The 17307-nt window shown below is 37.0% G+C and overlaps 1 protein-coding gene across 1 annotated transcript in view; it reads left to right on the top strand.

The window, feature by feature from the left end:
- The first annotated feature begins 919 nt into the window (after positions 1–919).
- LOC124387347 (obscurin-like) overlaps positions 920–17307 on the top strand; it is a 402170-nt gene continuing 385782 nt past the window's right edge. Inside the window, exons 1-8 of the mRNA XM_046851649.1 lie at positions 920–973; positions 10232–10267; positions 10670–10942; positions 11903–12190; positions 13759–14040; positions 14636–14908; positions 15100–15390; positions 15482–15754. Coding sequence (XP_046707605.1) covers positions 943–973; positions 10232–10267; positions 10670–10942; positions 11903–12190; positions 13759–14040; positions 14636–14908; positions 15100–15390; positions 15482–15754 — 1747 coding nt within the window. The 5' untranslated portion in view covers positions 920–942. The remainder of the gene's footprint in view (positions 974–10231; positions 10268–10669; positions 10943–11902; positions 12191–13758; positions 14041–14635; positions 14909–15099; positions 15391–15481; positions 15755–17307) is intronic.

Raw genomic sequence — 17307 nt, 5'->3', positions numbered from 1 at the left:
CTAAAGATGAGCAATAAACACACACTTGTCATTAATCCTGTACACACACAGGGCAGTAACAGTGTTAGAGGCCTGAGAGCAGAGACCAGTTCAGGATGTGGTTTGTTCTATTTTAATGCAGCTGCAGGAGGTGTGAAAGTGGACCTGCAAAAGCAACAACTATCTTTTAACTTTCTGTTTACTCTTTTTTAACTGTTTATATGCTGGATACAGTTAAATCCACTGACTCTCACTGGGATCAATCAATTTCTTTTGAAATCAAAATGACTATTTTTCTTCATCCACCTTTTAAACCATAAAATAAATAAACCATATATATATATATATATATATATATATATATATATATATATATATATATATATATATATGGTTTATTTATTTTATGGTTTAAAAGGTGGTTTATGGATGTGGTGAGGAAAGACATACAGGTGGTTGGGTTGAAAGAGGCAGATGTAGAGGACAGAGGGGTATGGAGGGTATGGATGATCTATTGTGCTGACACCTAATGGGAGAAGCTAAAATAAGAAGATAAACCTGGCTTTAGGTGGGCAGGACTGTACCATAAGAGGAGAAAAAAGGAGTTAAGCAACTACTCAGTAACTTTTTGCAATTGAGGATTTTCAGTCAGCTTGATCCAGACAGGCCATTCTCCTCTCACTTCTCTCCTCATAAGTTTCTTATTTTAAAACAGAAACACATGATGTGCATGTCACATTTGTACATTATCTTTCTCTCTCTCTCTCTCTCTCTCTCTCTCTCTCTCTCTCTCTCTCTCTCTCTCTCTCTCTATATCTATATATATATATATATATATATATATATATATATATATATATATATATATATGAGCCACTGTCAGAGTGAGTGAGATCACAGGAAGTGGTCAAACTTTAACACACATTGCTGCTCTGCCACTCTGTCAGTCATTAGAGAGACAAAATGGAGCTCAGTCCACTACCTGTGATACTCCGTGAGTAAATGTTCTCTTTGTGTCTTCATTAGAAATAAGTGTAACTGCTTTCAGTAACTATAATAGTTCAGCATGTAAGAGTACAATCAGAATGAGTTTAAAACATGGAGTTCAAATAAGGTTATGAGTGTAAACAAGTCTGTATAGTTTGTATTGTTGATCTGCTGAAATGAACTGACAGGTTGGTGTTTGTATAAATCATCAATAGAAGTTCTTGATGTGATTAACTGCATTGTTTTCAGCTGCTGTGGTGAAAATCTGCTTGGTCTTTAATTAAGACTTAAAAAAACAAACAAACATTAAGTTGAGTTCCATTCCATTCCATTAGACTTTCTGATGAAATATGTTGATCTACACATTACTTTTATGTTCACTGCAGAGAAACATCTCAGTACAACAAATTCAAACATATACACAATAATATCACACAAATGTAAAGCAATAGTGCACAAATCCCCAGAACAAACACTTCTATTTGGTGTTATTAATAGAGGCCTGGTATAAGAGAACATTTTGTGGTTGTGGTTGTGGTTGTGATATTATGAATTGCAAAAGTGTCAACAGAAGGCTTTGAGATTTTTACCCCTGCTTATATGTAATTGCTGCAGATTTTTTACCTGCATGTACTCTAAGATTTTAATTCTCCTACATCCCAAAGATGGGAAACAGATCTTGTCATGACAACTTCTTGTCATGTGGCCATTTTAAGGTCAGTTGTGCTCTGTGGTGCATTTTAAAGCTGGAATTTGCCATTATAAGATAAAACATTCTGTCCACAAAGAGATCATACTTAAATCAGTGCTTGTGTAGTCTTGGGGGATGCAGTGTTTGCCATAAAAAGACCACAAGCAGTCTGTTCACACATCACATGTTAGACCAGGGGTCACCAACATGGACCACATTGGTCGCTCGTGAGCCTTTTCTAAAAATAGCTGTTTCCTACCTTGTTAAATCATTGTTAATATTTATTATGAGAAATCATTAACATGATCAGTGTCTTCACATAGATCAGGGGTGTCAAACTCAGTGTCAAATCCGGCCCGACATACAATTATATCCGGCCCGCGAGATGATTTTATATAGATCTATTATTATTGTTATTAATGTCCCGGCGATATGAAGCGCTAATAACACAAACTACAGATCCCACAATGCAGCGCTTCAGCTGCCTTACAGAACGCTAGACTACCTGGAAACATTCCAGCATCAATCAAGTCAAGCTTCTGTTAATGTATTTAACCCTATTGTAAAGTTACTGTGAAGCCCCTCACAATGGCCAAGAGAAAAATTTATTCTGAAAACAGAGCCTTTCAAAACCGATGGGATTCTTAGTAGATGTTTACTGACACTGCCGGTAAACACGTGTGTCTTATTAGTGGAGTGAATGTGGCTGTAATTAGGGAATTGAATCTAAGAGCAATATGCAGAGCAGAAGATACAGAAAGTAGAAGAGTTAAAGAAGAATCTGACATTTCAGCAGACATTTTTTACCAGAGGAAAATCACAAAGTGAAGCTGGTGTGAAAACAGAGGAGAAATCAGAGTCACATCAGCCGGTTATTTACTGAGGTAAAGTTTCTGAAGAGCTGCATGATGAAGCTGTATGTTGGTTAAAAATAGTGTGTTCCAGAGATTTAGAAAAAAAAGGAGAGAAGTGATACCACTCTGTAGTTGTTGATGTCGGATCAATTCAGAGCAGATTTCTTCCAGATAGTAATGACCCTCGCTTGCTTGAAGGTAGTTGGCACATGGCCAGATGCTATGGGCCTGTTGATGATTGTAAAGATAAATGGCAGGAAGTCTTGTGAGATGGACTGAATCATAGGTGAAGGGATTGAATCCAGAGGGAAGGTGGTGGGATTGCAAGATTGGATGATTTGTAGTATCCTTACTTTTCCTATGGTTGAGAAGTTTGACAATGGAGTAGGGGATTCCTAGCTGTGTAATGTAGGTATTGTTGGTCTGGAAGGTCTGGCAGATTTCCTCAATCTTCTTATCATAGAATGATACAAAGTCTTCAGCAGTCAGGAGATGTTGTGGAGTTTATGATAATCTTGTCCAGAGGCCTCCACTTATTCGTGTAGACGAGTTGTGAATTTTTCATCATCATACATGTCCATTATATGCTCACTGTTCACTTAAACCTGCTTTAACATAAAGCAATCCAATCAGCCAATCACGTAGCAGCAGCACAATGCATAAACCTCTGCAGTAACTTGCTTCAGAAAGCTGCTGGAATGTTCACACACAACAGTCTATATAGATTATACAAGCAGAAGGAAAAGGCCTGTTGATGAGAGAGGTGAGAGGAGAATGGACAGACTGGATCAAGCTGATAAACTCCTCAATCAGGACATTCAGACGACAGATGAACAACTTTATACACCACGACTCACTCAAATAAAGACACAAAGAGAACATTTACTCACAAAACATCACAGCAAGTAAAATTAACTCTGTCCTGTCCCTCTAATGACTGACTGAGTGACAGAGCAGTAGTGTGTGTTAAAGCCGTACCACTTATTGTGTTTGTACAAAGAGAGAGAGAGAGAGAGAGAAAGAGAGAGAGAGAGAGAGAGAGAGAGAGAAAGTGAAAGTGATGTGTTTCCTGTTTTAAGAGTCACATTGCATATGCTATAATGCACCAATTAAGGCATCAATCCAATAAACAAATCACATGGCAGCAACAAATGCCTAAAGTCATGCAGTAATTAGTATTTTAGAAATCTCCTGGAACTTTTACACACAACAGTCTCGATAGACTACACACACACACAAACACACACACACACACACACACACACACACACACACACACACACACACACATACACACACACCTTGTTGATTACTTGCAAAGGTAATGCGTTACTGTTAAAGTAACTTTTAGTTAATTTTAACAGTAACGCATTACTTTTGGTAAGTAATCAACAAAGCAACTAAGTTACTTTTGAATGAAGTAACGAGTAACTGTAACTAGTTACTATTTTTTTTAGTAACTAGCACATAGTAATTAATCTAACCATGTCTTATTTCGAATTCTACGCAGTTTCACTTACATCTCCAATCAACCTCTTCATCATCTACCACCCTCCTGTTTCTCTTGGAGACTTCTTAGAAGAGATGGACACACTTCTCAGTACTTTCCTTCTGACAGAACCCCTCTGACAATTCTTGGTCAACCTCCCATCTAACACACTTCAGTCTTCTTGCCTTCAGACCCTATTGAATACCTCCTTTTTGACATTAAATAGCTGCCCCCCCCACACGGACAAGGGAAGAAATATACTGGACCTGGTTTTTACTCACCCTAACACAGCCACACACATGACTGCCTCAAATTTCTGACTTCAAATTTCTGATCATCACCTGGTTTCCTTTCTAATCACTTTTCCTATCCTACCTAAAAACTATTTCCAGCATCTCTTTCTTGTCTATCCAAACCTCAATTTAAAACAGGAACAGAAACTACATTCTTGTGTGTGTGTGTGTGTGTGTGTGTGTGTGTGTGTGTGTGTGTGTGTGTGTGTGTGTGTGTGTGTCTATATAGTTACACAGGAAGTGGTATGGCTTTAACACACACCTCTGCTCTGTCACTTAGTCAGTGATTAGAGGGACAGAATGGAGTTCAGTCCACTTGCTGTGATGTTCTGTGAGTAAATGTTCTCTTTGTGTCTTCATTATAGCGAGTGATGAGGTATAAAGTTGTTCATCTGCAGTCTGAATGTTCTAAATGATGAGTTTATTGTGTGATTTGGACAGTGTTTGTATTTGAACTGTTCAGGTGATCAGTGTATCCATATTTATGTGCTAGGATTAGTTTGATGTGTATCTACTTGCTAAACTATGATAGTTAACTAATCTAATGAGTGTAAATGAGTCTGTAATGTTGAACTCTGTATCTGATCTTCTGTGTCCTGCTGTTATCTGCTGCTCAGTGATGCCTTGTGTAAATGTTGGACCTGCTAAAAGAAAATGGCTGCATAGAGTTTGATGTTTCACACAAGGAAATCATGGTTGTGACTAAATGAAATGTATTTCTGCTGCTGTGGTGAGAGAGTATTATAGAGAGTCTGCAGCACCAAATTTCTGTGGGTACATCACAAAAGATCTCACCTGGACCACTAACACTACATCACTCTACAACACTAACACATTCTGATGTTTGAGATCCTGAACTGTATCCTGGGTTAATGCTATTAAAGTGAATTATGGTGACAATTATTAGAACCTGCAGCTATTCAGTAGTTTATAGACCCCTGTAATTTTTGTGCTTCAAACATTTTACATAAACACACTAATTTAGACAGAATTTAAGTGAGACTATGAATCACTGTTTCATTAAGTTTTAATTTCCCAACTTATACCTAGATTTAATTTAATAACTGGTTACAGACTACATGAAATTCCAGAAAGATTCCTATAATAATGACATCACACCACTTTCCCATGTAAAACTAATCTAATGTGAACAGGCCTGAATTGTGTCAGTAGAGATGTGAGGTGGATCAGTGTGTCGCTCTAATGATCTCCCATATGCATCGTGTTCATGTTTTCTCCTCTGTAATGTAAATGAAATTACATTGCAGATCATGTTTTCATATCATTATATTAGCAATAAGGGGGATCTATGCTATTTAAATAGTTTTCTTTAGATCATTACCTCAGTAACTCCAAATGAATTTATTAATCTGCAGTAAACACATAATTCTGTCAGAAGTTACAGTTACAATCAGGAGTTAAACAGATTAGGAGCCTGTAAACTCTGAACACTGAACATAATTAATTAGACTTAATCCTGAGCTCAGATTTCTGTCTTTGCAGATTTTACTTAGTTCTCCTTATATCCCCTTCAGTTTCCTCCTAGATATCACATTCCATTTGCTGAGTTAGATTCTCATTTCATGTGGGGCAAAAAAACACAAACAATTATAAACTTTTACTGTCCCATTTCTCTCTCTCTCTCTCTCTCTCTCTCTCTCTCTCTCTCTCTCTCTCTCTCTCTCAACAAGAAGTGTTAAAGATTTAATTGGAAAGAGGAAGGAAGAGCAGAAACACAGTCTGAATGCAATAAGAGAGAAGTCAAATATCTGCTCTCCTAATTCTTCTAGTTTGTTTTGACAGTGACAGAGGAAGTGATGTGGCTTTAACACACACCTCTGCTCTGTCAGTCAGTTAGTCATTAAAGAGACAGGATTAAAATCAGTCCCCTTCGCTCACTGCACCCTTAGCAAACCGTGTTTAAAACAAATTAATAAGGAGGCACACACAAAGAGTATCATTAATATTGTAGACTACAGTTTCAAACATTATACAGTTTTACATTTGCATGAAAGCAGACAAAAGTTGTTGTGTAACTTTTTTGTTTTCTGCAACTAATATGTACAGTGCCCTCCACAATTATTGGCACCCCTGTTTAAGATGTGGTCGTGGACTTTAAAATTCTCCTTTTTTATTAAACAACATAGAACCCAAATGCAAAAAAAGAGAAAACTCCAACCTTTTATTTAAGTACATAACTTTGGTGGTAAAAAAAATCATACATTTAGAAAGAAAAAAAAAACTTGAAATCATGTGTCCCACAATTATTGGCACCCCTAACAATTCCTCTGAAAAATTTAATTGTTTTTTTTTTTTATATATATATATATATATATATATATATATATATATATATATATATATATATATATATATATATTTTTCTGTAGTTGCTAAGGTTGGTCAGGGTATCTAGGGACTTTTAATTAGTAATTCATGATTTCCTGTTTCCTGGGGTATAAATATGACGTGACACAGAGGCCTAATTCTCTTACCCATTTGTCAACATGGCAAAGACAAGAGAACACACCATTCAAGTAAGGCAGATGTGTGTCGACCTTCATAAGTCAGGCAATGGCTACAAGAAAATAGCCACTCGCCTTAACTTGCCGGTATCTACAGTCAGAGGAATCATTAAGAAGTTTAAAACAACTGGAACAGTGACAAACAAGGCTGGAAGAGGTCCCAAGTTTATCTTGCCACAACGCACAGTGAGGAGGATGGTAAGAGAAGTAAAAAAATTTCCCAAGCTCACCGTCACAGAATTGCATCAAAGAGTGGCATCTTGGGGTCACAGAGTCTCCAAAACAACCATCAGACGCTCTCTACATGCCAACAAGCTGTTTGGGAGGCATGCAAGGAAAAAGCCTTTTCTCACTAACACTCACAAACGAAACGCCTGGAGTTTGCTAAGCGGTACTGGGACTTCAACTGGGATCGTGTGCTTTGGTCAGATGAGACTAAGATTGAGCTTTTTGGCAACAAACACTCTAAGTGGGTCTGGCGTAAAACAAAAGATGAGTATGCCGAAAAGCACCTCATGCCCACCGTGAAGTATGGTGGAGGATCTGTGATGCTGTGGGCCTGTTTCTCTTCAAAGGCCCTGGGAACCTTGTTAGGGTGCATGGCATTATGAACGCTTTGAAGTACCAGGATATTTTAAATAAAAACCTGATGGCCTCTGCCAGAAAGCTGAAGATGGGTCGTCATTGGGTCTTTCAGCAGGATAATGATCCAAAACATGTGGCAAAATCTACACAAAAGTGGTTCAGCAGTCACAAACTCAAGGTCCTCCATGGCCATCTCAGTCCCCAGACCTCAACCCAATCGAAAACCTGTGGGGCGAGCTAAAGAGAAGAGTGCATAAGAGAGGACCCAGGACACTGGATGATCTAGAAAGATTGTGCAAAGAAGAATGGTCAAAATCCTCTCTGTGTTCTCCAATCTTGTGAAATGTTATAGGAGGATATTAAGTGCTGTCTTGTTGGCAAAAGGAGGTTGTACAAAGTATTAACATCAGGGTGCCAATAATTGTGGCACACATGATTTCAAGTTTTTTTTTTTTCTAAATGTGTGATTTTTTACCACCAAAGTAATGTACTTAAATAAAAGGTTGGATTTTCTCTTTTTGCATTTGGGTTCTATGTTGTTTTAAAAAAGGAGAATTTTTTCGAAGTCCACGACCACATCTTAAACAGGGGTGCCAATAATTGTGGAGGGCACTGTATTAGTATGTCACGCAAGTGTGTACACCCCTCACATTTCAGCAACTATTTTAGTATGTTCTCAAGGGACAATACTATAGAAAGGAAACTTGGATATATTTTATAGTCAATGTGCAGCTTGTATAGCAGTATAGATTTACTGTCCTCTAAAAGTAACTCAACATACAGACATTATTGTCAAAATCGCTGCCAACAAAAGTAAGTACACCCGAAGTGAATATGGGCATCATGTTCTGCTTCAGAATGTCACAGTACATGTTGGAATCCATGTTTCCCTCAATGATCTGCAGCTCCCCAGTGCCAGCAGCACTCATGCAATACCAGACCATGATGCTGCAACCACCATGCTTGACTGTAGGCAAGACACAATTTTCTTGAAGATCCTCACCAGAGCGTTCACACATGCTGGACACCATCCGAGCCAAACAAGTCTATCTTAGTCCCATCAAACCACAGGTCATGGTTTCAGTAATTCATGCTCTTGGACAGATTGTTTTCAGCAAACTGTTTGCAGGTTTTCTTGCTTCAGAAGAGGCTTTCTTCTAGGATGACGGCCATGCAAACTGACTTGTTGCAGTGTGCAGCATATGGCAATGCTGCAACACTCATGCATATGTTTTTTAAAGCAGCTTCTGCACCTGACGCACAGCATGAGGACTCAACTTCTTTGACCCTTGCGTGGAACCTGTCTTGGAAAACCTCTGTACTGGAGCTCAGTTTCAGGGTGTTACCAATCTTCTCATAGCCTCAGCCATCTTTTTGAAGAGCAACAATTCTAATACTAACAATACTAGTTGCCATGTTGAACATCCAGTGGTCAGTATGAGAGAATTGCCCTCAATACACTAAATTTAATCTGCTCTAATACAAGATACACACATTTGAATGATGCTGTCAAGCAGGCAAAAATATGAACATGATGAAAAGGACATGTGTTAGCGGCTGGAGCAGCCCTTTTAAGAAGGTAGTGGATGGAGGTAAGATATGTGGCTGAGGCATAATTACATGCATCAAGATTAAGTCAAGGCAGATGTGGTGGAGAGAATCCGGTAATTTTCCAAAATAAATCATCGTTCAGAATTAGATAATAAATAAAAAGGAAATAATGTAAGTTATGTATTCTTTCTGTGTGGTACCAAGGTGGGGGACCACTGTTATACAACACTCATTAGTTATCTGGCTAGCATGTTGCTAACAAAAGAAAATAATGAAGAGACACATGAGTTTCCCCTTTGAATCTTAAACCAATAGAGACTTTTACTTTTACCAAGAGTAAAAGTCTTAAAAAAAAAGAAACTTGTTCATTGTTATTGTATTTCTGTTTCATTAAAATAAAAATAAAAATCTGGTCACAAACCACAGCAGATTACTTACATTCATAATTATGTATGTAGGCTGTACCTTTTTTGGAACTCAGTAATCAGCTGTGGTTCAGTTTAAGACTTTTACTCTCGATTTATGCTCTATGCTACTCTCTAGTGAATGTTTAGTGTAACTGCATAATAGCAATCAAGATTCAACAACAGAATGTCATCCATCCTACAGTCTAGCAGCTCTTCTTGAGCAGATTCTGAGGACAAAATGTGCAGCTCAACTACATTTTAAAAATGACACAAAATGCCTGGAAACAATAGTAAAATCCTCCTCTCAGACTTGGAAAGTGAAAATCCTGCTCCAATTTGCTTCTATTTGCATGTTGTAGTAGTTTTCATTGTCTAAACACTGGGTGCAAAAATTGTAAAATTTTACATTTAAAAAGCTGCTAAAATCAATAAAGCAATGGCTCACCTTTCATTCTGATCATTTTTATCTTTGGAAATGCAAAATAGGTTTTTGGTATTTAATATTAAAATGCATGGAGTTGTGAATTGGGATTACATGAAGATTAATATTTGTTGAACAGCTGATATAAATGGTTGGGCTCTGATCTATGGATGGGTCACCATTGTCTGGAACTTCTACATCTTTCACAATGCTGAAGTGTTTAAAGTAGAGGTGGGAGGTGGAGCAGGGTGTCAGCTGGTGTTCTTTTTTATAATAATGATGGTAATACAGTAGATGATTTAATAAGGTTCCTCCAGGCAGGTACCACTAGATACCAAGTTTCCAGGAAATATCATACTTTTCTCCTCAGCATGTGGAAACACACAAGAAATGATGACTGAATCATTGTCATGTTTACATTCTATTCTCTGTTTCTGTTCCCTTTTCAGTGCTGGTTTTACTTTTACCAGTGGCGCATTCTCAAGGTAATTTTTTTTTATAAATTATCCTTTATATCCTGTACCTTTTAAACACAATAATTATTTTCAGTTTGGAGATTATGAATAATTAATGTGAATAAAATTAAAAAGTAAACATTAATTATCTGGTGGTCTTTACACAGATACACATACAGTATATCTAGACATATGTATATGTTGAGTGTTAAACACAGATGAACTGTAATTGAGAAAACATTTTTATTAACTGTATAAATAGTTTATTTGGGCCTAAACATCATACAGTTGTAATAAATGTACAAAATGAATTTATCATCAAAAGTTAAATCTATTTTATTCTTATTTTATTCACATGTTAAAGCACAGTGAATCTACTGCATGTGTTGAAAAATAAAAATTAACTCTGACACCTTTATTTTATATCAACAGCAAAACCCACACTAACTCTGAGATCATTTCCTTGGAGCCTCATCAACAGTGAAGACACCATCACTCTGAGCTGTGATCTGCAGGACTGGACTGCATGGGAGTTCTTCTGGTACAGAAATTCACAGATTGTTAGCAATGTGGCAACGAAAACCAACACATTGAGTGTGAATGTCAGTAATGCAGGAGAAACGGATTATCAGTGTTCAGCATGCTGGAGAAGTGACTACAACTACTACACACAGCCCAGTGATCCTGTCAAGATCACAGCAAAAGGTACGTCATGATTCTTTATCTCAGATTATCTCTGGGTGGGATTTAGAGCAGATATTAATACGTATTAACAGTAGTTTTTACTCATTTAGTCAGTTTTTAGCCTGAAAACATCAATGGCACCTTTAATAAATGTTGTCTTCGAAAGCATTTTACTTGTTGGATGATTAATGACTTCTGTGTTGTGCTTTAAAATAATGTAACACACAAATAGTCATACAAATTGTTGTTCACATTTATTTATTTTATTTTTTATTTTTTTCTGTGTAACAGAGACCAGAGGCAGAACAGAGTTCAGTGACTCTAACATAAGACAAGACAAAACTAAAAAAATAAAAATAAAAAAAACATAAATCAGGCCTCAAGCTTCATGTGTATAAAACTTGTGGACACTAAAAATGTGGTTACACTAATCTGAATTTCATGGTCTTTTATCTGAAATGATAATAACTTTTTCTTCACTGGATGATTATCCCTAGTTACAGAATGCCTGTGTATATTTTTGGCAATATCTAGTGAATATACTGAATAGAATATAATGAATAGAAGCCATGTAAGAAATCATACAGTTGTAATAAATAAACATGACCTGGTGCTCATGTCTGGCCTCCTCCGTCTCCTGCTCCAACTTCCCCTGCACCTTCTTGATGTTCCTCTCCACCTGCTCATACTGCTGCTTTTCCATCTCCATCAGGGCTTTCCTCCAGGGTTGCTCTCACTAACTTATCAACACACACACACACACACCCATCAGTGTTTGAATAATGTTAATAGCTTTGATTAAGTATTCAGCGTTCTTCTCATTCACATGTAATACTGTGTGTCTTTCTGGAAGCCCTTCATCTTCATCCAACTGCTCCATGAGCTCCACCATCACTGTCACATGATAAAGCACAGTCCATCAACTGTTTATCAAGTAAAGTGAAAATCAGCTCTGACGCCTTCATCATTTTATTCCATCAGAAAAACCCAAACCTACTGTGAAAGTGGATCCTCAGAGCTTCATCTACACTGGAGACACCATCACTCTGAGCTGTGATCTGCAGGAGACTGGATGGGAGTTTTTCTGGTACAGAAATTCACAGTTTGAGAGGAATGAACTCAGAGATACCAACACACTCAGTGTGAGAGTTGATATTGCAGGAGAAACAGTGTATCAGTGTCGTGCAAGCAAAACAATCAGCAACATCTATAACAACTACGACTACGTCTACACAAGACTCAGTGATTCTGTCACCATTACAGCAAAAGGTATTTCATGTTTTTGTTTTGTTTTTCAGCAGGTTTAATTAATCTTAAAATAATTAAAAGTATTTGTCATCTGTCCCCCATCTGTAACAAGGTGTAACAAGGCAAAGGAAAAAGAAGTATAACAGTTAAATGTGTGTTTTTCAGAGATTTACAGATTTCTGCATACAGGTGTTTTATTTTATTTATCAAAAATATAAACCACTCATTGTAACATGTTTCTAATCTTAGATAAATATTTATATCTATATGGAAACAGAGAAGTGCAGAATCACTCATAACACCATTTCACATAACTGTTAATTCTGCATTCTGATTGGTCAATGATTTGATTAGGTGATTAATTTTCTCTAACAGCAGCTCTGCCAGTGCACTTATTCTAATGTGCTACTGTTTCTATAGTAACACCTCATTCAGAGGGATTTGTACTGTGGATGCTTCATATAATCTAAAGCTGATAATAAAGAGATTAGAAAGTGTTATTTATCTAAAAAATGAAAAGCACTAATGTAAGTGTTAATGTGGTGAAGTTTTCTGTAAGATTCCTATTTACCTTTTAATAAATGAGGGACAATCTGCAGTGTCAGCACTTTCAGAATTTAGAAGTTTCACAGTCAGAAGATTATTTTTTACAAGAACAGAGAAGTTTATGTATCATTGTTTCTCTTTAACATGAAAAGCTGCATTTTTGTGTCTTATTACTTGAAAGACAGAACAAATGAAAACCAGTACAGCAGCAGCGTATAAGAACAAATCATAATGTTTATTTGGTCTTTTGTAGTTACTCAGTTACTGTGTAAAAGAAAGTGTTCCTGTAAGAAACTATAACTGCTGACCAATCATAAACACTCATGCTAATAGAGATTATATCAAATAGAACTGTGGATTTTTCATCTGTTCTTGAAGCATGTTGATTCTGAATATTCATGTTCACATACATCATATTAGTTAGGATGCTTTATTATATGAAAGTGTGTGTAACTGGCAGTACAGCTGGTATAAAGACACTTCACACAGTTGAGTCAGTAGTGTACAGGTGCTGAAGTGACCCACACATAAATACACCTGCACGGGAGCAGATAGATGAGACCCACATTCCTCACACTTCAGTCCTGCTGTTACACTGTAAGATGTGGGTTTGTGAATTTGCTTCACAGACAGATTCTAATTGTTCACATTTATTGTGTATTTGCTGTGTAACAGAGAGACCAAATGTAGTACTGAATGTATCTCAGAGCTGCAGGAGACTCAGTGACCCTAAAAACACCTTCATGTGTATCAAACTTGATTTTCTTGATGATGGTGGTCTGATCCTGCTATTGTGATATTTTATTTAAAATGATCATTAGCTAAATGATCATCTTTAACTATAGAAACTCTGTATAAATAAAATACTGAATAGATTTCATGTAAGAAATCATACAGTTGTAATAAATGTACAACAATGATTTTGTATCAGATGTTAAATCAATTTTATTCTGCCAATTTCATATGTTAAAGCACAGTGAATCTACTGCTTATGTTGTAAAGTGAAAATCAGTTCTGACACCTTCATCATTTTATTCCAACAGAAAAACCCAAACCGACTGTGAAAGTGAATCCTCAGAGCTTCATCTACACTGGAGACACCATCACTCTGAGCTGTGATCTGCAGGAGACTGGATGGGAGTTTTTCTGGTACAAAAATTCACAGCTTGTAAATACTGAAGTTACCAACACACTCAGTGTGAGATTTGATAACGCAGGAGAAACAGTGTATCAGTGTCGTGCAAGCAAGACAATCATTAACAACCATAACAACTACAACTACGTCTACACAAGATTAAGTGATTCTGTCACCATTACAGCAAAAGGTATTTCATGATTCTTTGTGTTTTTTCAATAATTTTAGAAGTGTGACTAAAACGATTGCACAATTATTATTAATTGCATTTTGTCCATAATATTTTGAGTAATGCATGAAATATGTTTAAAGAGTATTTGGTATCTGTTTCCCTATTTGCAATAAAATCTAACAAGGCAAAGTAAAGAAAGTACAAAATAAAATATGTGTTTATCAGGTAGAGATTCACTCTCTTATTACTCTTTTTCATCGTGGTTTCTCTCTAACATGACATTAAATAAACAGAGAAAGACAGAAGCATATATTACACATTTCATTTTAGAAATAAATACCTGTTAATAAATACATAAATATGTGAAAGGATTTCATAAATATTTATATGTTTATAGTATAAATAAATATTATTTACATATTTAAATAAATTAGACATTTTATAAATTGAAGAATTCATTACTATTTTTTGGGGTGATGAAGGACATCATTTGTTCAACATGGAATATGTGTCAAATCTTAAATCTGTTTTATTCTAAAATCTTCATATGTTAAATCACAGTGAATCTACTGCATGTGTTGAAAACCCTGAAACCTTTATTTTATATTAACAGCAAAAGTCAAACCAACTCTGAGATCATTTCCTTCGAGCCTCATCAACAGTGAAGACACCATCACTCTGAGCTGTGATCTGCAGGACTGGAGAGAATGGGAGTTCTTCTGGTACAGAAATTCAAAGAAAGTGAGCAATGTAGCGACAGATACCAACACATTCAGTGTGAATGTCAATAATGCAAGAGAAACGGAGTATCAGTGTTCAGCACGCTGGAGAAGTGATTACAGATACTACACACAGCTCAGTGATCCTGTCAAGATCACAGCAAAAGGTACATCATGATTCTTTTCATTTCTCAACAGCTTCTGGTGCAGTAAAAAAAAAGAAAAACATAGATTTTGTACCAAATGTTAAATATGATTTATTCTGACATTGTCACATGATAAAGCACAGTTAATCTTCTGCTTATTGTTTTAAAAAGTGAAAATCAGCTTTGACACCTTCATCATTTTATTCCGACAGAAAAACCCAAACTGACTGTGAGAGTGAATCTACAGAGCTCTGTCTACACTGGAGACACCATCACTCTGAGCTGTTACCAGAAGGAGACGACTGGATGGGAGTTTTTCTGGTACAAAAGTTCACAGTTTGAGTGGAAGGAACCCAGAGATACCAACACACTCAGTGTGAGAGTTGATATTGCAGGAGAAACAGTGTATCAGTGTCGTGCAAGCAAGAAAAACAACAACATCTATAACAACTACGACTACGTCTACACAAGACTCAGTGATTCTGTCACCATTACAGCAGAAGGTATTTCATATTTTTTCTTTTGTTTTTCAACAGGTTTAGAAGACGTATTTACAAATCTCAAAACAAGTTTATGTGTGTTTTTACCCCACAGTGAAACCCAAACCAGTAGCATCTATAAATCCTGATAAACAGGTGTTCAGTGGAGACACTGTCACTCTGAGATGTGAGATACAGGATGAAAGTGTATCTAGGTGGCAGTACAGCTGGTATAAAGATGCTTCACCCAGTCCTGTCAGTAGTGTACAGATGTACAGAATCAGTAGTGTTGAAGTGACACACACAGGTAAATACACCTGTAAAGGAAGAGAGAGTGGAGGCTCACGTTCCTCACACCTCAGTGATGCTGTTACACTGACTGTATCAGGTGAGTGTGTACATTTTTTGGGAGACATTATAAAAATGAGCAAATAGACATTTATGTATTGTCTCTTACTGTGTAATATGAGGTGGTTTAAAAAAGTTTCGAGATTCACATGCCACAAGATCCAATTGCTTGAGGGTGTGGCCCATAGGGACGAATTGTCAATGCACAATGCTGCAACAGTAAAAAAAGATGATGAACATGCACTTGCTTGAGTTGCAGAACTGCTTCACCCTTTTCAGTCATGGATATGTTCTGCTCTTCCACTTTGAAGAATGTTGCTTTGTTTTAGGGTCAGACTCATACACCCAAGTTTTGTCATCTTCGACAAGAATGACTGGTCTTCCAAAGCACAATGATGTTCTTTGTAAACTTCTACATGGTGTCCCTTCTGTTCGAGAATTCTCTGGTGATCTTTAAGTTGCACGTGCCACTCAAAACAACTTAAATATCCCATAAGTCGCAATAAACTTTCCAAATCATGTCAAAACATCTCTGGCAGATGTGCCCAGTTTCAAACTCAATTTCACATTTACTTTTTGTTTTTACTTGCTGTCCATGATCAAATTGCAAACGTGTAAATGTGCATGTTCAGAACAGCACCAGTTGCACAGCTCCTGGTATACACAGGATAATGTCTTTTGCACACTGACTCTGCACCCTCATCACATCTTGCACTGCACCACGCTGTCTGAGATCCTCCAGCATCTCTGTTCTGGCACCGATGTGGTGAAATGAACTTCCCCTAGATGTCCGTACAGCGGAGAACCTGATTATCTTCAAGTGAGGACTAAAGACCTACCTCTTTCTGAAACACTAAAATTAGCACTTCCCAAGTTTGTGGAATTCAGGAGTTATATTTATATTTGTAATCTGGCATACCAGTGTAGATTTATTCATTACTAGAGACTGAAAGCACTTTTGTACGTCGCTCTAAATAAGGACGTCTGCTAATTGCCGCAAATGCAAATGTCAATGTAAATGACTCATGAAGGTCGGTGCTCCCTGTGACTCTACATGCAACATTGTGTTGCCATCTGATGGCATTTAAGCAAAGTAATCTCAAAACATTTTTTAATTACCTCATACATGTTTGGACAAAGTACAGTGGAACCCGTTTATTTTGATGTCCTAGGGGGTCGCCAAAAAGCATCGAGGTAACCGATGATGGAGATTAACGAAAATCAAAATGGCGGCAATATACTAACATGCTTGAAATTTCTTTATGTACATGATGTGCGTTAATAAATGAGAATGTGCATGCACGTGTTTTTGAAGTTTTTTTTTACACAACAGCGTTGCCACGATTTGTTTGATGAAGGCATGCTATAAAAATACATACAGTACATGTTTATCTGTCAGGAATCCACCTGCCACGCCCCTTCGCCCCTTCAGCGTGTCAGGTGCTTTCGCCCGCTTTCTCTGAAGCTCGGCTTCAATCGCGCACATATGGTGCTCGTTTATCATCATCACCAGCTTCTATTTAAACTTCCACACTCTCACTGTCCGTTATTGTTGGTATATGTTGGCTCACGGCGGTCGTTGTTATCGCGCAT

The sequence above is a fragment of the Silurus meridionalis genome, chromosome 6 (genome assembly GCF_014805685.1).
Source record: "Silurus meridionalis isolate SWU-2019-XX chromosome 6, ASM1480568v1, whole genome shotgun sequence".
Classification (NCBI taxonomy): Eukaryota; Metazoa; Chordata; class Actinopteri; order Siluriformes; family Siluridae; genus Silurus; species Silurus meridionalis.
Note: the sequence above shows the minus strand (reverse complement) of the source record. Positions and strands in the feature narration are given on the sequence as shown.